This window comes from Camelus bactrianus, chromosome 2 (assembly GCF_048773025.1).
Source record: "Camelus bactrianus isolate YW-2024 breed Bactrian camel chromosome 2, ASM4877302v1, whole genome shotgun sequence".
Classification (NCBI taxonomy): Eukaryota; Metazoa; Chordata; class Mammalia; order Artiodactyla; family Camelidae; genus Camelus; species Camelus bactrianus.
This window is the reverse complement of record NC_133540.1, coordinates 106,320,663-106,347,731: the sequence shown is the minus strand read 5'-3', so window position 1 is coordinate 106,347,731 and position 27,069 is coordinate 106,320,663. Positions and strand designations below refer to the sequence as shown.

At 38.5% G+C, this 27,069-nt stretch overlaps 1 protein-coding gene across 22 annotated transcripts in view; it reads left to right on the top strand.

Moving 5' to 3' along the window:
* LIMCH1 (LIM and calponin homology domains 1) overlaps window positions 1-9,624 on the top strand; it is a 307,407-nt gene extending 297,783 nt beyond the window's left edge. For all 22 annotated transcript variants that reach the window (XM_074348707.1, XM_074348692.1, XM_074348693.1 and 19 more), the window contains 3 exons: window positions 49-157; window positions 2,155-2,257; window positions 6,723-9,624. In XM_074348707.1, the coding sequence (XP_074204808.1) occupies window positions 49-157; window positions 2,155-2,257; window positions 6,723-6,748 (238 nt within the window). In that variant the 3' untranslated portion in view covers window positions 6,749-9,624. The remainder of the gene's footprint in view (window positions 1-48; window positions 158-2,154; window positions 2,258-6,722) is intronic.
* The last annotated feature ends 17,445 nt before the right edge of the window (window positions 9,625-27,069 follow it).

The following is a 27,069-nucleotide window of genomic DNA, read 5'->3' as shown; positions in this document are numbered from 1 at the left end:
AGGATTCTAAACAGAAGCCTTCGCTGTTCCCTGTGTTTTGCACCCTAGGTCTATCAGTGGCAAGAAGCTGTGCTCCTCGTGTGGGCTTCCGCTGGGTAAGGGGGCTGCAATGATCATCGAGACCCTCAGTCTCTACTTCCACATCCAGTGCTTTAGGGTACGTGTTCATCACTCTTCTCCCTACGCCCAACGTCGTGATGTGTTTGGCCTCATTCTGGGCTGAGTGATACCTTCTGGACGTCCTGGCGGCTTTGCCGGGGAGGTGCCCCCACGGTAGGCTGTGCACAGAAGTGTGCATGGAGTCATCCTTCCGGGTGAAACTCTCCGATCACGCATCCCCTCCGGGATGTCGGGTTAGAGGAAGCAAAACAGATTTGTGCAACGTGTCTTATAAAACAGTTAATTCATAGAATGAGTATCACTCCCTCTGAGAGGCTGCCCTGCTCACCCCACTGAGTCCAGCCGCCTTTGTTACAGGTCCTTACAGCGGTCCTTATCACTCACTCCTGAACTAATTATCCTCTCCTGTAATGAACTGTTACCTCCATAAGGGCAGGGACTGCGTCCGTCTGGCTCACCACTGTTTCCTCTGGGCCTAGCAGAGATGGTACCAATTAGTGTTTTTAGATGACTGAGTTAATGAATAACTGAAAATGAGGAGGCCTAGATTCTAGTCCCACATCTCCTGTTAATAAGTAGGTGAGCTAACCACTTGTGGCTGATTTGTTATAAAATGTACAGGTTGGACTATATCAGCATTTCCTTTTTTTTCACTCAGGACATGTTTGAAATTAATATAATTTTTATAATTAAATAATATAATTTTTGAAGCCAAACCCTCTAGCTCTGAATAAAAAGCATTTATTTCTCTTTGTAACTCTAATGTGCTTTTTTTTTCCTTCTTCAATTTTGTCTTGTTTCTTGTTGATAGCCCCCTCAGCTATAAAGTAAACTAAAAAGGGTTTAAAATAATTCCTACTCTACTATTATCTAAGAGAAAGTGAATGAAGTTGACCGCAAATTCTTAATGTAATAATGTTGGTAGTCACTGGAAAGCAAAACTTATCAGGGACAGAACGCAACATGGTGACTTAATTAAACTCAATTTATCAACATTCTCATTGTAAAATTCACGTAGACAATGTATATCCTAAAGGACTGTTTTGAGACTCAAGGTAGATACTTTAAAATTATCACGGTAATACAAAGATAATATGTTCCAACACCACGGTTTATTCTCAGAAACTTTACCTGAACTCAAAATAATCAAGGTGGCAGAGTCTTTGCAGATTCTCAACAGATGGGGGACTTGTGTTCTTGTCTGTCAAGGCCTTTGTTCTCTCTTGTCATTCACTCCCTGGAGCTGACCTGACGCTCTGAGGTACATCCCCTCTGGGATTGATCCCCTACCCTTCTGATGCAGGTACAGCTTGTAACCATCATTTGGATGAAGCCTCCCTCTGCCCAGGGTGACTTAGAGCATGAGTCTGGGGCTGGCCCTCTTCTCCTAGGCTGGGTCATGATCCCCCCGTGAGAGGCTGGCGTGAAGCCACCCCCACTGCCGCCGCCTCTGGTCCAGCCAGGACAGTGTATCTCAGTCTCCTTCTGCACCAGGCTGGCTTGGCTGAAAGGAGTGCCACGCCCAGTGGCTGTCTTACTCTAGGGGTCACTGCCCTAACGTGGAAGCTTAAGGCAGAACGGCTACTCCCCCGTCATTGTGGTCTGGTAGAACTCACCGGCAGTGCTGAAAAGCATTTGAAGAGTATTCAGAGACAAGTTTCAATATATAATTCCTGGGCCATGTGTTTACTTAAAACCACCAGGATTTAGTCTGTTTAAAATGGCTCTTCCATTTTGATTGAGAGCTGCTGTGCACAGGCTTTGGCATCAACCCGATACCGTTACCAACTTCACAACCTTGGACAAGTGAGCTAAACTGTCTGAACTTCCCCTGTAAATGCCAGGAGTGAGGATGAAATGCTAAAAGTATGTCGTTGCTGGAAGTCACCTCAGTGCAGCAGGTAACGCACACACGCTCAACACGTGTGGAGGCTGCAGAAGTGATTGTTGTGCTGTTCGTGTGAACAGTAACTAAGCATCACAGAGAAACAGTCCCTTGTGCACCTTACAACTTCTGTCCTTTCTACCCTGCAGTGTGGAATCTGTAAAGGACAGCTCGGAGATGCAGTGAGCGGGACGGATGTTAGGATTCGAAACGGTCTTCTAAACTGTAATGACTGCTACATGCGCTCCAGAAGTAAGTCCCGGGGGGAAATACCTTGAGACGAGTGAGCGCAAGCATCTGTCTTTCGTAGGCCCCCATTCAGGAATTCATTCATTCATCCTCGTCAGTTGACACTCCCACACGGAAGGAAAGGTTTCTTAGCACGCAGGTAAAAGAAATGGTAATGAAATAACCCCTTATTTAACACTTGCTTCTTACTGGAAGTACTGCTGCCATGTGGCCAAATTCTTTTTATCCAGAAGTGCATTAATACACCAGCAGGTAAAAATATAGACCAAGTTTGAGACACTCCTGAGCTCACCATAGAGACTTCAGTGAGAGACAGAGATGATATTAGGTCTGCAAACCCCTATTCATTTGTTGAGGCGTCTCTGTAGAAGACCAGCAGCGTTTGAGGGGTGGGTCAGGTGCCGAGAATGGCGCTCCACTGTTCTTCAGATCCAGCACCAGCTCCTCAGTATCTACATGCCTACATTCAAGAGTCTCATGACATAACATGGGCTTGTTCCCGACTAAATTGAAAGCTCTTTGAGAGACAGAATGGTGGGTTCTACTTCTCTGTGAATCCCTGCGCTCCTCCAAAATACCTTAGTACATACTAACCAGAGCTTAACAGATGCGTGCTTCCTGGAAGCTCCCTTGAGCAGCCTGCCCTCCCATCTTTATGACTTGAGTCTCCTACTTTAGAAAGTTCATGTTATTTTGGGGGAGTCCACCAGGGGGTGCTGTTGCTCAGCTGCTGTTTAGAAAATCTGAAACAGGCCAGTGGCTAGCCTCTGAATCCTTATTATATCATAGTGTTAATATTAACTTCTATACTATGTATTATACATATAAAATATGGGATAAATAATATACCATATATACACCATAAATACATGTACAGACATACACAAATACATATATAATATATAATATATTACATTATATAATATTATGTGTATAATATAATAATTATATTTTATTTAAATTATATCTGTATTTGTTTGTTTCATTTTTATACATTAGAAAAGAAAATTAAATCCTTTTATCCCTGAATTCAAAGTGATTTTTTCCTATCATCTTCTATAAATTAGAAATTTTTCACAACCTCATTAACCTGCTGAATGTGAGTCATGGAACCAGAAGAGGGTGCTGTTGGGATGAAGGACTGTTGAGCCAGATTTGAAAAGTGCTGTAAATATGAATTTATTTCATAATTATTTTCATAATTTCAAGTGCTTGAAGGATGCCAGCAGAGAACAGACCTGAACCCACCTCTGGATGCCAGTGACTTGTTTTTCATCCAGATTTTTATTTTAATTGAGAATTTGGGTGTTTTGTTATCATTTCTTTTGAAAGTTAGCATTTTGGATCTAGGCCAGCAGCTTTTCTCTTGGTGTATACAGATATAAAGGGCATTAACTGCTTTGATTCCAAATCTAAAGACAAGAACTGTGGAGTTCCTGTAACTGTCCTGTAAGATGAAAAGTAACATGCTTGGAGATAGACCAAAGATATGATTTTTCTTTATTTAATATTTTTTATGCAATATTTTACTACGATGTTGCTTAGAATACTAAGGTACTAAGAAGAAAGCAAAAAGGCTCATTATTTCTCTGCCTAGATAACCAATATTGATATTCAAAAGAATAAATAACTAGAAGTTATAAATGATATAAAGCTAGAAAAATTGGATTGTTTAGAAAGATAACAAATTAAAAGTGAAAATCTCCCAAGTTGACCATGTAATCATTTTCTAATAATAGTTTCTTGGGAAGAAGAAGGTATGTTTGTATATGTACACACACACACACACACACGCATATGTGTGTGACACATCTACCTGCATATATGTTGGGTTTTATTTCACAGAGGTAGTGACATAGCCACAGTGGTACTTAGTTTTTGTCACTGTTGTCTTTAACTTAATGATATATCTTGGAAGTTTTTCCATATAGCATGTTCTTTCTCCTCATTTTCTTTAATGGCTTTTCAATCACTGCAGACAGTCCCATTGTGTGAACTTACCATAATTTAAAACTAATTCTTTATGAATGAGCACTTCAGTTTTTTCCAGTTTTTCTAATATTATTTTTTAAATGCTCCAGTGAACATCCTTATATGTAAGTCTTGATGAACATTTGAAAGTATTTCCACAGAGTAGATTCTGAGCAGTGGGACTGCTGAGTTGAAAGGCATGTGCTTCTTAAATTTTCAGGCAACTTGCCTAATTATCATCCAGAAAAGTGCACGCTCTCTGCAAAGTACATGAGCGCCTCTTTCTCTCTCCATGCCAACGTCAGCTCTGGATGTCATCAGACTTTTAAAATTTCCATTCTGCTAGGCAGGAAAAGAAAACTAATGCTTTGATCCTTGGTCTTTAATTATAAGTGAGTTTAAACATCTTTTCATATATTTGTTTATCATTTATATTTCTTTTTCTATTAAAAATTTTTTATTTCTTTATCCTTTGCCCATTATTCTATTGGCAGTCGATTTTTATGAGTTCTTTGTAAATTAAGGCAAATTTCCCTTCATTTTATATTTCCTACTTTTTGTGGTTATCATTGGTCTTTCCGCTTTGTGATTTTTTTCTTTTTTCACAGAAAAGATTTTCATTTTAGGTAATTAAACATACCTTTTTTTCCTTTTTGCGTTCTGGGTTTTGTGACCTACTTAGAAAAACTCTCACTACTCCAAGGGTATAAATAAATTTAGCTGAGATTTCTCCTAGAATTGTTTCTGTTTCCTTTTTGGCGTTAAACACCTGATCATGGGGAATGTACTGTGGTTGGGGTTCATTTTTTTCCAGTTAGCCAGTGGTGTGACTATAACTTAATGAATAATTCTTTTTTTCCTATTAATTTGAAATGCCAGCTTTCTCGTAAACCAAGTTCCCATATATATTTGGGTCTATTTCTGGATATTGTATTATGTTTTATTAACCTATTTATTCTCTAATATCAGCTTTATTATAGCTTCATAATATGTTTTAATAGTGAGCAATAATGGCCACCTTCTCTCTGATTATTTTTTCCAAATTTTCCTAATTCTTTTCTCCTATTTGTTTTTCCAAATGTTAGTATCATTTTAAGCTAAACTTTAAGTAAGTCAACAATTGACAGGGAGAATGACCAACACATCTGATAGTGTTGCTCATTTCTTCCTTGGTGTCGGAAGGAAGAAACTATACCTTCAGAGGGAAGAGGTGGAGAGAATGAAAATTGGCTAAAGAAGTATAAATACACTCAAACTAGTTGAATGGACCCAAATGTAATAAGAGAGTCGAATGGGGAAAATGGCTAAAAATAATTTTTTTCTTTTTTTAATTTGATTTTGACCTGAGTTGAGAAGAGGGGAAATGGATAGATATGAGAGGTGGTTGACATCATAGGCATTCTAAGTGAAATAAAATAATTTCATCTTGTGGAATAATAAAACCTGAATATATAATCCTGTTTTCTTCAAGTAACTAGTCACATTTAAATGAAATTTTTCTCTTGGAGGGGAAAAATAGCATAACAACATATTAAAATGCAATTCCTAAAAGCAATGTAAACAGTTTTTAAGTTGGTATGTAAATGGGAATAGAAGTGCAAAACAAATTACCTGTCACGAATCAAGCCGTCACATGTTTAACTTGTGCCATTTGTGCTTGGGTGTTGGATGACTGTGTCTTTGTGTCTTTTCCATCATTCACTCTCATGAAATGCATTTAATGCAAAATCCCGGGGGTCTTTTCTAGTGTTGCGATTACATCACAACTCTAGTACCTACATCAAGGAGAAATGCTATGAAGGTTTCCACAGGAAATATGGAACCCAAACCATCCTTCCTAGAGAGGGTTGCCACATAAAATGCAAGATGCTCAGTTAAATGTTTTTGAATTTCAGATAAACAATGAATTTTTTTAGTACGTGTATGTCCCAAATGCTGCATGCTCAGGATTTAGTACAAGTATATCCCAAATATCCCATGGGATATACTTACTAAAAAGTGCATTTGTTGTTTACCTAAAATTCAAATTTTATTGGGTGTTCTTTATTTTATTTGCTAAATCTAACATTCCTATTTCTGGATCATATATCAGCTTCCTCTTGTTGCAATGTATTTATTCTTAGAGAAACCAAAACCTAAAGAAACTGAGAGAAGAGAGATTATTTTCTTGCTTATTTGCCCCAGAAGACATGGTAGGAAACTTGATGGAGATCATTTGGTTGAGGATGAAATCCAGAGGATTTCAACCAAACTCTGCTGGGCTCCATGTTCAGTTCTGGGATGGGGCTCAAGAGTCTGCATTTCTTACTCACGCCAGGTAACGCCAGAGCTGCTCATACCTGGACCACACGTTGAGTAGCAGTGAGGGGACAAGTTTCCCCTGCCTAGAGGCAAGAGACTTTGGCAAAGGCCATTGCTAATTTCAGAAATGTTTCAACATCTGAAGCAAGAATGGTTGGCTATCTTAACTAAATGTTGCTGTTTTTCTCTGTCCCAGGTGCTGGCCAGCCCACAACATTGTGATGTGGTTTTCAAGCTTCCAGATCTCTCACCATTTCCTTGCTGAGGGTGTCCAAACATTTAACAAAACCCCAAGTTCAGGGGCTTCTCAGCATTCATCTAATTTCTGAAAGGCTATTCTGAAAGATGGTATCTGGTTTTCTGGGTTTTTTTTTTTTTATATATAGCACAGTGTGTTTTTCCTGGTTTCCTTTTTTCTTTTCTTTTTTTTTTTTTTTGGCATTTGCACAGTATATACAAAAGAATATTGAATTGTAATGATCCTGAATAGTTCAAAAACAGGTCTTAGCGTGGTCAAACAGGCCTACAGTTTAAAATGTGTTATTCTCCTCTTTGGGAATTAATGAGATAAATGATGCAATAAACTTTTTTTTTTTTTTAGCATTTCTAGGAATTAAACCCTATGTTTACAGAATTGAGCTGCAGAAAGTGCAAAACATGCCAATTTGAGACATGCAGTCTTCTGAGACAGGAGCATACAGTTAATGCATTTTAGAAACTAAAAATCACATCATATAGCTCTGAGCTGTAACTTGTTTTTAATGCAAGGATGCTAGTCTGATAATATATACTGTAATCCTGAGACGTTTGTGTTACTTACCTTTTGAGGTAGAAGTCATACCAATAAATTATTGCACCGCTAGTATTAGATTGTGTGTACTTTGGAAGTTAGGCCATTAATTTAGGCTGGCCCATCAAATAAAGAGAACCCTTGCAATATTGGCTTGGCTTACACTCTGGGACATTGCCCGAGGGTAGGAAGAAATCAGAGGGACATAACTCAGTCATCATTTCCAAAGTTATTACCAAAATCTGTGAGGAAGTTTAATCTTCCAGAGAGTGGTGGGTCCATGCTAGCTAAGAGGGCTTTATTGCATGCTTCTCTGCCGGCTCTGGATTCAATAAGAGGCTCAGTATGAGGCGAATAGAAGTTCTCATCGAGATCAGCCCCTCATTAGGTGTGACCACTGCTCACCCGTGCCTGCAAGTTCTTCTTGGGGGTCTGAAGCACAAGTGGCTAAGGAAAAGCATTAAGTCCATCCTAACAGAATCCAAATGACATTTGATGTGATAAGCCACTAGTGTGCGATCAGCAGGAACCTAGCTTCCACTCTCATGGATACCTGCTCTCCGTCACTCTCCTCCGTCACCACCTCCCTTTACTACCGAGAATTCTGGACCTTGCTCATGGAGAAGCTTAGCAAGGAACTCTTGGGAGAGCTGCTTTATTGTTTGCCCTGCGTGATGAGTTTCATCTGGCCCAGAGAGGAATCAAGTTACTAAAAAGCATCACGTTTTAGATCTCCAGGCTGTTTTCTTCAAGACTGGGGAAAGGGGAACTATTTATTCTGCCTTAAAATGATGGCAAATAATTGAAGATGACATTTTGTGAATGTAGACTATGGATATACTCTGAATAGGTTAATGTAGTCATAAAAGAAGATCAAGTAGATGTTTTTTCTGTTATGTAAGCAATAATTTTTTCTGTGTCTTATTGAGTATGGCTAGCAATTATTTATTTACATGCTAGACGGTTCTCTGCATGCGGGTTCCATGTTAAGTGCAGAAATTTCCTCAGCCACTGGAGAAACTTTGACCATTTTGTCATTTGGATGAGCTGTTGTTAGATTGAAATTTACACATCATTTCATTAAAAATTGTGCCTTAGAAAATGCAAAGCTGTTGCACATAGTCAGTGATGAATTATGGATGCAGTGCATTGAAGAGAGGTGAAGTCAATTCCAAGTTCTCAAGACTTCTCATAGAGGTGTTCCTTGTTTGACAGGGGGAAAAAATACTAAAAAAAGAAAAACTGAAAAAAATTAAAAAGAAAAACGTTTTGAAAATGTACAAAGTCCCATATTTTGATTAACCACCTGCATGTTTTATTAAATATTTTGATAATGTGGACGTTTACACTTCGCATGACATTAGCAGAGTACATTACCGCAAATACTGCACAAAACATGTACAATATGATCGTTCATCACCGATTTTTATAGAACACTTTTTACATGTGGAATTCCATCCGTTATGGAAGGATTATATGAATATTGCACATTCTCTTCTAGTTTCACAAACCCATTTATACATATTTCTTAGTGAGACTCATTGTACATGTATTGAAGCTAGAATCAAGTCAAGAAAAATAAAGCCCCGTTCTCCAGCTGTGAAATGTGCTTTCCCATAATGAACAATAGTCACCAGCACAGAATAATCTCCAACATTTTCTAAATTCTAATTGCCAACTGTTTCTATTTATATTTGATTTATATTTCATTTGGAGTCTGTTACATGGCAGCTTGGGCAGACTAGATCTTGTTTTTTCCAATGCAGCATAATGAGTATGATCTATTTCTTTTCAAACAATCTTTGAGATCCCAGGAAAAAAAAGATGCTCTACTCTGTTGAGCTACAGTGTAAATGTGTTTGTTTAAGAAACAGATGAGGCAAGTGAGTGATTTATGGTTCCTGAGGAAGTGTATCTTTTTTTTTCTTCTTATACTTCAAAAGCTAGCCCCTTCTCTTCCTTAAGGAAAAAGAAAAATGGGCAACTCTTTGTTTTTCACTAGCAAACTTTCATGACATTTCTTCCTTCTTTCTATGTAGTGGTATTAATGCAATACGTATTATAGTTATCTATACTCAGTGTAAGACTTAACAAGCTGAAATGATCCACCTCATATGTGAGTCCGTCCAAAAGATGTTACTGTTCTGGGTGGGCCAATGTTCTATATCAGTTACACTAACCTTCATTTAAAATATTTATTCTAAAATGCCTCTAAGAAATAGTAAAAAAAAAATAAAAACAAAAAGTTGTCTAAAATGCAACAGCTTTTATAGTAAATGTACATTTATAAATAAAATACTCAAATCAACTTTGTATTTCATTGATTTTTTTTTTTTTTTGAGGGGTGGGGGTTGGTTTTCTTACTTAGGGAAGAGAGATTCAAGCTCTCTTGCAGCTTTTGGTCCAGAATGACATAGTCAGATGATGGCAATGATGTGTATTTGCATACTCAGATTGATGCATTTTTGAGGTCAACTACTTAAGGCAAATCAAACTTACCAGCTGATCATAGGAGTTGCTAAGGAATTGCCTTCCACTGAAGAACTGAAATTCCTTGAGATGAAACACAATAACCAGGCGAGACCGTGCCAGTGGAAACTGTCTAAAACAGCCCAATGATGGTTAATGTCCAGTACTGGCTAAAAAAAACAAGTCAAACTCTTTAAAGTCACTGTATTCTCCCACTTTCCCAGCACTGCCCCAGTGCTCCCTCTCACTGTTTACGTACAGTCTGTCCACTGAGAACTTTTTTCTCCATTGTTGAACCAGGGAATATGCTTTGAAACAGTGGCATCCTGCTGATACTGTTAACTTCCCAAAATACACTTTCCCCAAATGTGTAGGTGGTGTTAACAGCAATCAAATTCCTTAAAAGTTCCTATTGTTTTCAAGTGCAATATTCTAATTGCCACTGCACGTTGTATTCTGCTGCTTTTTGCAAAGTTTGGCAGGCAGTTAGTAGTTGCTGTTTCCATAGGAAAGTGAATTCTTTGCCTATCATAAGAGAGTTTTAGCAGCTATAGGAATAGCTGGATATCTCCATTGTTATTTAAATGAAAGTTTATTCAACTACAATGCATTTTAAAACAAAGGAAAGATTGTTATTCTAACGTGATCTATGAATGTCTATTAAAAGAAAAATAGTTTACCTCAGATAATGTTGAACTAGCTTTCTTTCCATTGACTTTAAAACCTAAGGACTCCTTTTGAGGGTCCTAAAGTCAGGGGTTATGAAGTCAAAGGACTGGAGGGACTAGTTAGACACTGTCTGTGAGAACCAGGAGAGGGTATTAGGGGTGTAGACTATGGCAACCCTGACAAAGAACAGTTCTGTCTGAAGGAGGGGGCAGCTACTTGGCTCTAACCAGTTGTTTCCATATGAAATTTCCAGCTTTTTAAATTTTGACAATTCAAGCATTTTCCGACACAATACCAACCAAAATTGTGAGGCTCCATAAAATATATCCCCAAGTCTAACTTGGTTCTCAGGCTGCCAGTCCACAACGTGCAGCTAAGTCTTCTCTTTGCTTTTCTATCAGCAGCTACTAACGCCCTGCTGTGAGTCATTTCATTTGACAAGTACATCAAGATTTGCCAACCAAATTTTTGCTTTTGGAGTGTCTTGGGTCATTCAGTGAAAGAAGCTACTAGAGCCATTGATTAGCAGATGGTACTGCTACAATTCACAGCACCGTATTTTTTGTGTATTGTCATCGAAGATGGCTATTTCACAAGCAGCCAGGTTCAGCATTTGGCAGAACCATGCCCTTCCCCTTAATGGTTTCCTTCTCTTTTTCTGAATGACTCAAAAGGACAGAAAAATGTGCAAATAAATATACAGAATAGAATTTTTTTCTTAATTGGTTTAGCACCATTTTATCAAATGTACTTTTGCAAGCATTATCTGATTTATTAAAAAACATTTCTGGCATGTGAGAAGACAAACGTCTGCCTCCTCATCTTATAAATGAGAAACAGAGATACAAAAGGAATAAGTGACTTATTCTGGATGGTATAAGATTTGACAAAATTGTGTCTGTCACCAGCTGTCCCCGGTCAGGGGTGATTAGGTTAACCTCCTATTCAGCTGTGCCTCTCTCATGTCTGGGCCCTCACATGAGACCAACTAGGAGGACCCCCGAGCACAGCTGGACTGCCCAGGATTTAATCTGCACTCAGAGACTAGAACATTCTCTCTATCGTAAATTTACACTTACAAGATACTCAAATAGACTTAGGATCCCATTTTACCCCTAGGGGTTTGACTTCTTATTCTGGGATGAAAACATAGAGCTGTCTCTTGTGGCATGACCTTGGACACTTTGGTGTTTGCTGAAGAGGAGGTTGAGGAGTTGCGCCACGCCACCCACACCTACGGCCGGAGCCCCGCTGACCTCTCCCCCGACACACAGCGCCTCTGAAGCCTCCCTCCCCACCCCCAGGCTGGGCTCCAGAATGCGGGAAAACTAGCCCTCCCTGTTAGGTAATAACGCTTGTCCAGCCCAACTTTTACGTTGTGAAACTGGCCCTCCACTTTCTCAAACTCAACAACCAAGGCCTGAACAGGCCTCCATCTAACCATTGTGATGGGGAGACGACACCGAGGCGCCATCATAATTGATTCCTGTATCACAGTATCATTTCAGCACAACTTCCATCAAGGCGTTCGATTTTTCCAGCAGGAAGAACGACATTGCCCATGAAAGCCTTGAAAGCCTGTTTTCCCTCTGTCCACCGAAGAGACAGAGAGCTACCACAATGGGCCCTGTTAGTTTAGAAGATACCTTGGCTGACAGCGACTGAAGTAGAACTCTCGGAAGCCCCACGAAATGCTTTGTCAAGCAGGACACGCTCACTGTCAGCGGTACAGCACTAATTACCGTCCCAAGCTCTGATCTTGGAGCATTCAGTTCATCCCCCCGAATCCCTGAAAAGTTATAAGGAAAGTACTTTGTTTTCTAACACTTTGAAAATTGAGCAGCTGCGTCTTGTTTACATGATAACACTCTGGGAAACAAGAGAAATATTTAATGACACAAATGGAGAATGCCTATTCTGAGATAACCCAAGAAAGTTCGAAAAGAAGGATTAACCAAAGGAATTCGCCTTACCAAACAGTAAGCCTTACTATAGAGAGAACAAACAAAGGACGCATCTTGGGCAAGAGTTGATAAACTAATTATAATTAATACACTATATGGCCTGGAAACAGACACAAATGAACATAAAAATTTTAGTGCATAATAATGATATCACAAGTCAATAGATAAAGAAGGGACAGTTGATTAATGTCAGTTCTTCATAACAAAATTAATTCTGGATGAATTAATTTTTGTCAAGTGCAAAAAAAAAAAAAACAGGAAAAGGAAGAATGAGAGGTTTAAATACATACTCAATAAAGGAAATTTTAAGCAAAATTTAAAAGTAGTGAAAAACCAGGGGAAATACTCCCAAAAAATATGACAAAGATTTAATACCCTTAACATATGAAGTCCCTTCTAAAGCAATAGACAATGGGCAAAAGGACATTAAGAATCTGTCAAAAATTAATACAAATGGCCAATAAACATGAAAAGCATTCACCCTTACATGTGATCAAAGAAATGCAAATTTGAAAAGTAAGGCTCTTCCTACTCCCCCACAAAATAGAAAGTCTTCAGTCTCACTAAGAATTTACAACTTCTATGTTGCAAAAAGGAAGTTTAAGAAAAAGCTACAAACCAAGAGAAGTTATTTGTCACACATACAACCAACAAAGAATTAGTATACAAACTATGTTGAAAAAAAACCCTCCAAAATATCAATAAGAAAAATACAAACATGTCAATAGAGAAATAGACAAAAGACATGAATAGGCATTTCATGGCAAACATGAATAGCAAAAAAGGGCAAAAATATATTCAAGTTTATTAGGAAGGAAATGCAAATTAAAACCTTTACAAGACGACCTTGCATACCCATGAGGTTGGTAAAAATTTAAACTTTGATGACATCACGTGTTAGTGAGGATGTGCAGCAATGGAAACGTGCACACTGCTGCCTAGGATGTATATTGGTAACGATTCTGCCTCATCTAGTGAAGTTCATGAAGTTCACATCCCCTGATGTAGCCACTTCACTTCTGGAACATAAACGCCTTCGCCTAAATCTAGAGAAGCTTGAGACACTCCCACAGATGTCCATGGGACATGTTCAGGAATGTCCCTTACAGCACTGCTTACATATCAATTACAGTATTCAAAAAAACAAAAAATAAATAGCAGTATTCCATGTTAACAGTGAAAAAAATGAGTGAGCCACACGTACATTTGGATTAATTTCAGAAAGCATAGCATTCGGTTAAAACAGCAAGACACCAAGTAAGACATACATTATGATATCCATTGATGTGAAATCCAAAGACCACAGAAAACTAAGTTTTATAGTTCCTGCGGGCATGTAATATGCGGTGAAAAGTAAAGCAAAGCAAAATAATGATAACATAAACAAGATTCAGGATTTGGGGTCCAAGGAGGGGAATGCTGTCAGGGCGGGCACAGGGGAAGTACCCACTTTCTTACCTTTTTATTTTTTATCATCCACTCTGTTCTGTTTTGTTATGAGTACCTTCAGCCTTCCTGGGTATTGCCAAACTGCTTTCTAAAGTGATTATTCCAAGTAGCCTGACCACAGCGTGTGGAAGATACTATTTCCCCATCACACCCCTAACTTGCTGTCAGGCTTCTTAACTTTTACCACCTTCATGGAAGGAAGATGGTATTTCATTGCCTTAATTTGCCTCCCCTGACTATTGATGAGGCTGGACGTATTTTCATATCTTTGTTGGACAGTCCAGTTTCACTTCTGTGAATTACCTTTGCCAATTTTCTGATTGAATTGCTTTTCTTTTTTAAATTGATTTTTAAGGATTTTGTAAATATTCTAGATCCTAAATCCTTTATCAGTCACATGCATTGCAAATGTTTCTCTCAGTCTGTGGCTTGTCTTAGAACGTTTTTATGTCTTTCAACAGTCAATTTTTAACTTTAACATAGTAAATATAGGAACATTTGTATATGTTTTGGGCTTCTTGTGTCTCATTTAAGAAACCCTTCTCTACTCCACTTCTATAAAAGTATTTTGTGAAATACTCTCTTAAAATTTTTTTTGAAGTTTTGAATTTCACATTTAGATCTTTATTAAGTGAACTATAGCTCTAATATTTTTTCCCCTTTGAATAGTCTATTTTCCCAGGACCCTGTATTAAATATCTCATCCTTTTTCTGCTGATTTGTAATGTCACTTCTGTGAGAGACTGTTTTGCAATATCTGAGAGTCTGTTTCTGGATATTTATTCCATTCCTTTCATCTATTTGTCTATCCCTACACCAAACCACATTGTTTTAATTACTATGTATTAAGCCTTGATATAGGGAAGGGCAAATTCCTTCCTTTCTCAAAATTGTCTTGGCCATTTTGGAAACTTTACTCTTCCATATGAATTTTAGGATAAGCTATAAAATGCCTGTTGGAATTTTAATCAAAACTGAACTTAAAGACTATAATTTTCTACTTGGCATTGCTAGCACACAAAATACCACTGATTTTTTTTCATGTTAATCCTGAGCCCAGCAACTTTGCTGGACTGTCTTATTAGTTCGAATACATTATTTATCATTTCTCTTTGATTTTCTATGTCATTGATTGTTATCTACAAAAAAAAAAATTTCATCTTCTTCCAATTATGCCTTCATGTTTTCATGTCTTATTGTATTGTCAAGATGCCTAGTAAATGGTGATAATGGGCATCCTTATCTCACACGGCTATTTATACAGACAAAAAAATTGGAAAACACCCTAGATGTCTAACAATAGGGAAATAGTAGTGAAAATTATGGTACATTCTTATAATGACATTCTGCCACAGAAAAATAGCATTTTCAAAAACATTTAGTTTCAAGTTATTAAAATACCCACAATAAAATGATACATAAAAACCATGATATATATATATATATATATATATATATGTATATATATAAAATGATTTAAGTTTCATACGTAAAGTAAATAACATAAGCTTTGTATTGTAGATGCAGCTCAAGTTTTCAAGACTTCTAAGATTAGGCTTCCCCTTAATATCCAAATATAAATCCATGTTCCTTCCTACAGGACTATAGGAAGTCTGGTCCTCTGCACGGTTATTTACGGTGATCTTTAGCATGTCCTGGTTTTTATTTTCCACCTTTCCACTGCTGCCCCAGGCTGCTGCTTCTGTCATTTTTTGCCCGTTTCTTGTTTACTTAAGCCCAAACATGAATATAACTCATCACTCCTGCATTTGTCAAAGACCAGATAACAGAGGAGTCTTGTGGTTTAATAAACTGAAATACGGCTTAAGGATAGCATAGCCAAATTACAAAGCAAGAAAGAAAAACATGTATCATTGCTCTTAAAATCCATTGGCCATGCCTGTTCACAGGGAGCCACGACCTTCCTTCTTCCGTAGCTCCGGCCCTGGGCTGCTGCTGCATTCTGGGACACATTCCTCTCAACTATAATTCACTCTTTCATTCTCTCTCTCTCCTCCCCTAGGTCCCCACCCTGGCACCTTGGAGTGCACCACTGTACCAGAGCATGCTAGAGGACTCAGAATCAAGCCAGTTAATATCACGATGATTTCTCAGCCCACAGTAAAGTCAGCCTTAACCTTATTGAACATCTCAGTTAACTTCCCAGTCTACTGAAGGAGGACAGACTCTGGAGTTGCAGTGTTCAAACCCCAGCTCCACCACTAACTCCTTGTGACCTTGAGCAAGCTGTTTATCCTCTCTGTGCCTTGGTTTCCTTACCTGCATAATGGGGATGGTAATAGAACATAGTGTTATTGTGAGGATTAAATAAGCCAGTGTGTTTAAAATAGGATATATTCTAATATATAGAAAATGTTAGTGGTGTCCATTAGCATTGGGATTATTGTGTGTTAGTAGGAACAGAGAACAAGTGGTAGGAGTAGAATTACTCTACCAATATTCAAGGCTACGGTAAGAAAAGATCTCTTGCTGAGCTTGTATCTCTGTGGCTAGACAGTCTCACCAGCATAGCTCTTCTGAGAACATAGAGTCTCTTCCCAAAATAAATTCCAGCCTACAGCATTAGGGCCACAAAGAGTTCAGAAATATTCTCAGAGCATCCTGAAAAAGAAATATGTACCAACTCAAGAAGAAATAAAATATTCAAATAAATAAATCAACATATCAATAGCAGTTATTTCTGATTCATGGAATTATGAATGACTTTATTCTATCTGCACGCTTATATGTGTTTTGCCAATACTGACCATCTATTGCTTTTATAATATGAAAAAAATAACAGTAGAAAATAAAGAAACCCTTCTTCTTACATCCATACAAGATAAGACAGTTTATTTAAAATGTATTCGATTACCAAAATTGTACAATGAAATGTAGTCTAGGCTTGAATAAAGAAAGAATTCATCTGGTATTCGGTCTTGGCAAAGCCTTGCCATCACCGTGTGGCCACGTGGATGCTCTGGGAGTGACCTGTGAGCTTTTCAGCTGCAGCCCCTTAACACAGATAATCAGAGCTTGGTTCCCATGGGGCAGGCTCAGAGCTTAACATGAACTTGTCGCTAACACCAGACCCTCATCCCCTTTGTGGTTTACACGTGCAGCATTCATCCTCATCTTAAAAGTAGGTTGCAAAAATACTCGCATAAAACTTACGTCAGTTGTCTAAAACCACAGTGTTGCCACTTTCCAAGTTTATTATGGCCTTGTATTTACACAGCAGAACATACTTCAAGATGGGAAAAAGGATCCAGTTAGAGGTTAATGGCAAATGTCCTCTGCCTTCAGAAATACAAAAATTAAGATGAATCAGAGGCTTCTGATTTTAAATCTGCTCTTCTGATCAGATCTGCTCTCCTTGAGAAAACAGCTTTTGGGCGTTTTTCCATACTACTTCTTCTTGGAAAAAAAAAAAAGCCAAGTTTCCCTTACTGGATTTTGTCGTGGAATAGAATCCTAGGAACATCTAATAACAAAAGCCAACAAAAGGCAAGCAAATAATAGACTCCCAGAAATCATGGTAATTTGACATAGATGAGTATTTCCCAAAGTGGGTTCCTCAACTGCATTATACGAAATGCATTTCAGGAAAAGGATTTCATGGTCAAGTACATGTGGAAAGCACAGCATATCTTTCTTTCTTGGAGATTCTGAATGCATATTAAAGGCCTGAACAATTTTGCAGTAGTCCATTTGGATTTGTTAAACTCACAGTTTCTAAATATATTTCATCAAGAAACTCTATCCCAGACTCTTCTCTGGCACTTTGGGAAATATTGATTGAACAATTAATACACTTAGGAAGTCACACAAGTACCTTGATGATATACAGACATTTTTAAAAATTCTGAGACCATTTTAAAATTCATGATGCACAGCTACAAGAATGACAACAATAAAACCAATGGGAAGACGTCTGCAACTGTGAAAGTAGGGAGTGGAGGCGCCTGCGAGGTAGGGGCCGAGGCAGCTGTGGGAATGGCTGGGATTCACAAGCGTGCTTTATTCAAGTTTTCTTTGAAATTTCCAATGGAAAGTAACGCTTCCATTAGGAATCCTGTCAAGAATATGGTTGAAGTACTCCTCTCTCAGGGCAGGATAAATACAACTTTGTGGTATGTCAAGAAACTGAATATTAAAGGAGAGAATAGTGTTCACATTTAACATGTCTTTCTCTCCCCAACCTCCTCCCAGCACTCAGGAGGGAAAGCTCTGCCACTAGTGGCCAAAGATCTCAAGCACTGCACCATGAGCAAAGACTCCAGGGCGCCGGGGGGCTTTGACTCATCTTAGAAAGTGTATAACTACTGTGTATAAAATAGATAAACAGCAAGTTTCTACTGCATAGCACAGAGAACTATATTCAATATCTTGCCATAACCGATAATGAAAAAAACATGAAAAGCAGTATCTGTATGCATACGTGTGACTGAAACATGATGCTGTACACCAGAAATTGACACAACATTGTAAACTGACTATACTTCAATTTAAAAAAAAGTGTAAAAAAGAAAAATTTTTAAAAGTGTATAACCACCTTAAGCTGAATTTAGAACAGGCAACTAATATTAGTACATTAAAAGTATCATCAGACAGTCTATTCTGATAGACTAAGTAAAGAACGGACTGCTTTTCAGAGAACTGGTAAAAGTACAGTCAGGAATTCTGATAGCAGTTGTTTATTTGATCAACTAAACCAGATTCTATTCTGGACCCAAGGTGTTTTGAAAGAGTATTGTTTGGTGTTTCGAAAGAGTATTCAACATATGCCATTGTTTTTTCTGTTTGGGTAAACCTCTGAGTGGGATAAACTTGCCCTTTTCTAACTTCTTAGATTATCTGTATAAAAAAAAAAAAAGTAAGGTGAGGAAATATCTTTTGCTTCAATGAATCATTTAATTCAACACTTTCTTAGTTTCGGTAAAACATTTGCAGTGGTTCCTAGCTTCAGTGTCGTTGATCTTCACCCTCTGGTGTAGAACTTAAGAATTCTCTTTGACTCTGAACCAGTATGTGACTCAATATACTTCTCTGTGACTCACAGAAAAAAAGCATGAGTAATGTAACTGAGGAGACTCACTTGAGCAACCTCACTGTCTCACTTTCTCTAATATCTCTCAGAAATGAGTCTCAATAAAAACACTGAGATTACTAAGAGTGTTCAGGTTATTGTTGTATCTTCTGCTGCCCATCATAAAAGACAACTCAAGGATGGGGAACCTTGAATTCACTGTCTCATGGAGTATCTATAGTGGAAAACCTGTGGCCTTCCCAACATCGATTCTATAGCAGTCATGTTTTCAGGTGGGATTAGCCCCTTCATTAGCTTCAGGGATCAAGTCTCACTGCTGTTATCCCTCAGGATAACCCCACCCCCTCACCATAGATACTGTTTTAGGTGATCCAGCTTTAAGCCAACTAATGGTCCAATCAGCAGGAATCTCAGAACTCCCGTTAGAGGGTTGAGGGAAGGGTCTGTCTTTCTCTGGATCAGAAAGAGGAAGCATGTGGACCTAATTATACTGACAGGTCTCTTATAACATCACAGGGCCCTCCCTTAGGGTGAAGTCCACTCTGCAGATGACAGATGTAAAGAAAAAGGTGGAAGAAACAGAGTCCACGATAACACCACTGAGCTCCAGATGAACTAGTTCTAGAACTCACACCACTGCAGTTCCATAAAACCTATAAATTTTCTTATTATTTAATCCAGTGTGAGTTGATTTTCCTGTTACTTGGAATGGAAAGCTTTCTAATACAGGCAGAAAGACTAGGCTGTGACACAGCCATAAAATCACATTAAAATGAGTATAGGTGCTTATAGTTCTATCTCTGATAGTACTTGGGGTTTAAAAAAGTATATTATGCTTATTTTAAAGTCAAAATTTAATAGATTCCATAGTTTCTCCCAGTAATACCTCCCGTGCTTTTAATATCATTGGTTTGCCTTTCTTCTTCTTTATTCTTCTTCAACACCAACCTCGACTTTCCCATTTAGGGGGAAACAAAAACAAGAGGAAGAAGTCTGACATCTCTTTTTAAGTCAATGCAGTTACTCAACTCATAAAAATTCTAGAAACTTGGCTTTAGTCACAGGGTTTGGCCACTCTCCTGTTTATAAGGCGCCTACAGACACAATGAAGTCACTCCTCAGGCTAACCGCGTAAAGGGAAACACATGTGTCCCAGCACAATTTTGTTCAAAAAAAAAAAACAAAAACAAAAACAAAAAGATGACCAAGTGTAATCAAATTCAAATCCATTGTGTTCCCCCTCCCCAACATACACACACATCTGACATTGTATTTCTTTGATTTTTCTAAAAACCCTATTACCGCCTGTATTGGCCTTTCCTGGAGACAGAAGGCTAACTGGTATGGGGAAAGATTACAATATTAAATATTCAAATATTGAAGCCTGGGGCTGAGAGGCCTCTAAAGATAGGTTTCTCCTGAGTCCTTTGGAAAGTACACTCCAGTTTTCCTTCCTCAACCCACAAGGCAAACTTCCAATTGACAGTATTTGGACCAAACACCAGAGAAATGAATTGCGTGTATAAGAGGACCCATAAGTACTTAACCCAGAAGATATTCATACTATTAATTTCAGAGCCAAGGTGATTCCCACTGCTGGGGTCAGTGAGTAGGCTAAAGGGCAGAGGTAGCAAGAGGTTAAAAGACTTATTTCTACTTGGTGACAAACCTCGTTCGATTGTCTTAAGTGTGTCTGGCTTCTAGAGTGTGCTTTTATTTCAGATGATTATGAATGTTCCAGGCGGGCTCATTGCAGCCACCTGGCTTAAGGACTGTAAGGCACTTCGGAAATCAAATTTCAGGAGAGAAGATTGGTTCGAGAAACAATGAACAAGGAGAAATCGTCTCTTTGCAAAGCTGCTGTGTGTCAAAGTTTATCCTCATTATATTATGGTAGGAAGAAAAGAACAAATTAAGACATTTAACTGCTTGAAATTTGAGACCCAATTGCATTTAACACAGCAAATCTTGTTACCGGACCTGTGGGCTTACCTTTTGCCTGTGTGAAGTCTGGTGTGTGTTAGCAAATAACATTTTTTAAAAATCATGGGAGGGATCTAGCCTAAGTGGATAATCGCAGCGACACATTCTCTGCTATATAAGAGAAGGTCCTGTAGGCTCCCAAAATTTTTTAAATTAGATCAGAAGTGCTTAAAAAGAAGAAGACCTCAAAATAAACTTCTTATTTTCCCACTGTTGCTAGCACCAGCATGCTTTAAATTAATAGCAGTTATATAGCTGCACAAGTTCTAATTTTTTAATATAAGGAATCATTCAAATACTTAAACTATTCTTTCAAATTGGCTCCCATAATGAAAGGACCATTAAGGGCTCAGTGATGTTCCAAGACCTTGTCCCAAAAAAGAGAGAGAGAGAAAACTGGCTCCTTTTCTTTGGCCAGTAACCCACGTTTTAATTGAATTTTGATGAGATGATGGATGTTGTACTGTATTCCAAGTATATATGCTAAATTAACAAGGCTGTCTGCTCAGTTTCCTCTTCTGAAGACACACTGAGATGAGTTTCTGCGAATTCTCCTGCATAAAGCATGATGTGGATGTCTCAAATTCTTGTTTGGTGCCTGGAGTGGCCGTTTTCTCCACGCTGGTGCTGTGCTGGAGCGCACATCATCTGGTCTGAGGGAGAATTCCTCGCTGAATCATGTTCAATCAGCCAGGAAGAATATATTCCCATATTTCAAAGGCATCCACTAAAGCAGTCAAAATTTTGCAACAATATTTTAAAAGACTTATTTGTGCAACTGTATACAGGAAGAACATGTCTCCAATGGTGAGTGCAGGTGGTTCATATTTGTCCATAAAATAATAGTAATAAATGGAGCAATCAAGAAAAAGAGGTAATTTCAGCAAATTCTGGCACATAATTGTTCATTCACTTTTCTTGCTGTGTGCTTTTAGAAAACTTAAGGGTTAAACTCTATAACTAATTTTCCTTTTTACTCTGAAGAGTTTCAAAGCCACAGTCTTGAAGGCTGACCCATTCTCTAGAAATATGAGGGCTCAGGAGGGGGAGAAGATTATTAAATTTTGCCGTTTGGAGTTTTGAATCTTTTTTTTTCAACATTTTGCCATATGGTTATTTTACTTTAAAATTTTTAAATATTTTAATTTAAAATATTCTGGATGCAGTAGATCTGCCCAACTGTAAAATAAAATACAAACTTATTCATCATTCTGGTGCCAAAAAAATAGCATGCCAAATGGCAACTCTCTACCTCTTGCAGACTGGAGGGGTCAGATTCACTGTTCTCCACTTGAGAAGCCCAAACAGTGTAGTCCGGACTTGAGGCACGGCTGCTGCAAAACCACCAGGTGGCCATAGACAGACACAGGCCCAGGGTGTGGGGATGCTCTAGACGAAACTGAGCCCAGGGATCCTAAGAACAAGTTCCAAACTTCAGGCAAACTCCTCATGTCTATCTTGGTCCAAATCTCATCCCTTGAAATAGATCAGCCACTAAGAGTTTTTGCAACCCATCTATCCCCTGACTTTTTCTGTGATACTAACTCTTATGGGTTGAATTACGTCCCTCCCAAATTTATATGTTGAATTCCTAATGCCCAGTACCTAAGAATGGGACTTTGGAAATGAGGTGATTGCAGATGTAGTTAGTTAAGTTGAGGTCATATTGTAGTAGGTTGGATTCCTGATTCAATCTGATTGCTGTCTTCATAAAAACGGGAAATTTGGACACAGACATATGCACTCAGAGAGAACACATTGTGAAGGTGAAGGCAGAGATTGAGATGATGCTTCTAAGGATCGTCAAAACTTGCTAGCAAAGCACTAGAAGCTAGAGGAAGGCATGAAACAGATTCTCTCTCATGGCTAATATAATTAACCAATCCTGCCAACATCTTGATCTCAGACTCCTAGCCACCAAAACTGTGAGACAATAAATTTCTGTTTTTCAAGCCACCCAGTGTGTGGTACTTTACGATGGCAGCTCTCGCAAATTAATACACTAACCCAAGCTCTTTCATTCAAATGCCCCAATAGAACCATGAGTACTCCAAGGTCAAATGCAGATGTCAGGCTTGTTTATCTTTAGTGACAAGCCAATTTGTCATGTTTGGGGTGGAGGAAAAAGATAAAACTATATGACCAGAAAGCCAGAGTTTTCCTCTATTCTTGAAGATAGAGCTCTTATTGACATTTAATTGAAAATATTGAACAAAACCTCACTAGTGGCTAATGTTTGCATATCACAACAGAGATTACATAAATCATATCTTCTCTGGGTAGTTATCTTCCTCAAGTGTGTGATGACAGGCTTAGACAAAATAATTATTAAGGTCTCTTCTATCTCTGTATTTTATTAATTATTATAATGTTACTTTTAACCATAAAATAATACTCTAAATGCAAAAAATAATTCAGAAACCTTAAAAAAGTGAAGCTCACACGTATTTCTGGCACCCAGAGAAACCACTCGTTGGAATATAGCCTGCATCTTAATTTAATAAACTGATACATGAAATGTTTATTTGCCATTCAACATACTTTCAAAAAGGACTTGAGGTGGCTTCCCCTAAATACCTAATATTTAAAAGGACTGCTGAAATTAGGCTAAAAGTAGAAGGGCTTTGTAATGAACACAAGGACCTCTTTCAGAATGGCTCAGGGTGATCACCAACATGTATTCCAAGATGGTTGGCTTTGTCTGTTTGTCTACCTCTATATCCTTTGGTGGCTACCCCAGGTTTGTTGCAGAAATTTCCTTAAAATGGGACCAATAACCAGAGGCAATTATTTGAAGACCTTTGAAGATGATAAGCTATTTAAGGAAATTGGTCTACCTAGCATTTTCCAGGCATCTTATGGCAGTCAACTAGGGGCAGTGATTGCCGGCAGTGACCCCGATTACAAGGTCTGCACATCCTGGAAGCCACTCGTCTTTGAGGCTTATTTGATCTTCCAGAATAGATGAAGATATTCCCAGCACCGTGTCTCATTGTAACAAATATATTCAAACTGTTTTCAGAATACTTATACACTGCTAGCAGTCTCTATGAAATAAACAATGTAGTGAATTTGGGGGGTTAGCTTTCCTATCTAGCCTTATGTTTACAACAGCTCAGAATCAAAGCTGCTGGCTTAATGCTAAATGAGTTCCACTACCGCCCTCCAATTAGTGGATAACTATGATTTCAGAAAACCAAAATGGACTTGAGTTTTGGTCCTAATTTGTCATTGAAAATTGTACTTTGTCTCCAATAAACCATGAACTTTTTTCTCTTACCAAATATTGACTGAAATATTAAGTGGTATGTTTATTGGAACTGAGTACCTAGTGAATAATGATTTCTTCCACTAGTTATACCATCTATCAAGAATAAGTTTAGTTTCATCCACCTGCTACTTATGTATTGAGTATGTATTATGTGCTAAACACTGGGGATACAAAGTGAAATGAGATAAACATGGTTCTTCTCCTGAAAAGTCTACAGGCTAGTGGCAGAGCTAGATTAATAATAACAGAACAGTATGATAAGGTTATTATACGGGAAGGGTGACAGTGTATAACACATAGTATAAGAGCACTAAAAATTTGATGGAACTTATTTACAAAACAGAAAAAAACCCATAGACACAGAAAACAAACTTATGGTTACCAGGGTGGGCAGGGAGTAGGAAGGGATAAATTGGGATTTGCAGATTTGCAGATACTAACTAATATGTATAAAATAGATAAATGACAAGTTCATATTGTATAGCACAAAGAACTATATTCAATATCTTGTAGTAACTTATGATGAAAAAGAATATGAAAATGAATATATATATATGTTCATGTATGACTGAATCATTGTGCTGTACACCAGAAATTGACACAACATTGCAAACTGACTATACTTCAATAAATATATATATACAAAAAATTAAAATTTGATGAATGAAAGATTAATGAATTGTATGGGAGCATATGAATTGTAAAGGATGACCACAGGAGAAAGTATTTTAGGTAGAAAAAAGAATAAATAAAAAAGCAAGGAGTCAAGAGGGAAAAATGACACCCTGGAGAAGTTGAAACAAATCGAAGATGATTCAAGTGGATAGTTGTATAAGATAAGGCTAGAAAATAGGCAAGGACCAGAGCCTGCCGAAATTGGGAAGCAATGTTGAGGTGGGTGGATTTTATATTAAAAACAACAGGTATCCATGGGAGGGTTTTAGGTAGCTGGCAAAGATCATAACCCTTCTTGCATTTTAGATAATCCTTCTTGATCCAGGAGGAATCTAATAATAGTGAAAAGGATGATGGTCATCTGAACTGGAACATGGCATATGGGAAAAAAATACTTAAGAGGTACAATTAAAGAGGCTGAGAACGAGAAGTGGAGGATGAGGAGAGAAGTGAAAGATGATCTCTGGTGTCTGGGGAGATGGTGTTGCAGTTACCTACACTGCTGTCTAACAAACCACTCCACATTTAGTGGCTGAACAAATAACTTGTTATTTCTCATGATTCTGTCAGTTGATGGTGCTCAGCCAGGTGGTTCTTCTGCTGACTTGGCTCATGCCCTCTCATGTGTTTGCAGTCAGATGGCAGCTTGGGCTAGAACAACCACGATGGCTTCAATCACCTGTCTGAGGCCTTGGTGCAGTCGGCTGGGAGACTGGCTCAGTGGGGGTGTCGGGACAGTCGGGCCTCTCTCTCCTTTCCATGTGAACTCAGTGCCTCACTGCTTCCATGAAGACTCTCCAGGGGAGGAGCCGGACATCTTAGGTAGTAGCTCAAAGCTCCTAGATATGCTAAGGTGGAAGCTTCCAGGGCCATGTCTCACTTCTGCCACATTCAGTTAGTTAAAGTAGGTCACAGAGCTGGGCAGACTCAATGTGGGAGGGTCTAAACATGAGTATGACTATGGGGATGTCTGATTCTTTGGGGCCAACTTTGGAGAACAGCTAAAACACAGGGTGATACCATTCACTGCGGATAGGAAAACTGGAGGAGGAACAGGTTTGAAGGGAGGAGAGCTTTTACGTTGAATTTTGGATAGCAGGAGCTTGAGATGCATATAAGACATCCAATAGGTAGTTAGGGGTCTATAACTTAGGAGGGAAGACTGGGCTAGAGAGTCCTCATCATATGGTAGTTGAGACAGGAAGGCTGACTACAATGATAGGAGAAGAGAACCTGGGTTAGAAAACTAAGAAACTCCAATATTTAAAGACTGAGAAGAAGAACCTTAAAGGCAGAGAGAGAAGATAAAGTCAAAGAGTAGCAGGAAAATCGAGTGCTTTGAGTTGCCTCATCCAAGGAAGTCTGGTAGAGTCAGATGCCTCCACAGAGGCGGCCAGTTAGAACAAGCTAGGTGATGAGAATAAGAATTGCTGCAGTAACAACTAGTCCCCCAAACCACGGTGGTTTATACCACAAGTTCATTTCCACCTCACATGCAGTCGGCTGCACAACTCTAAGGAAGCTCTCCCTGAAGGGTGACCCAAGGGTCCAGGCTAATTCCCCCAAGTCTCTGCCATCTTAGGCTGAGTCCTCACAGCAGAGTGAGCGAGAGCATGAAGTGACACACATCACTTTTCTGTAGAAGTTTTGGCCAGAAGTAGGTTTCAAACAAATTACAGGGGAGATTGGAAAATGGAGTCCTCCTGTACACCCAGGAAGAAGAAAATAAAATAGAACCTAGTGAATACGTAACATTATCTTTGCTACAAAGATCAAGCAGGGTGAGGACTGAAAAGCGCCTTGGATAGAATAACACGATCATCTTTGTATCCTGAGCTGCTCACCATGGTGGGACCTCAAAAAAATGTTTATTGAGATGCTTAAGACACCTCTTTAAGGGTGTCTAAACTCACTCCAAAATAGTCCCTAACAATTCTTCTAGACCTAAGGACCTTGACTTTTAATAACTAGCCTTCCAGGTCTATAAATAACACTCACCAAAAAAAAAAAAGTGAAGCATCTGTCAGGTGTCTTCCAACATGGTAAAAGCCAATTTGGATGAGTGTATGGTCCATCTGTCTGACTTTGCCTTTTCAGACAGTCAAAACTATGAATCAGCGGAGACAGTGACTGTGTGTGGGGGCTCTAGTCTAAGCCAGAACCTTTAATTGCATTGTCTTCTCTTATAACATGTAATTAGAAATGACTGTTTCCTACCAGTCT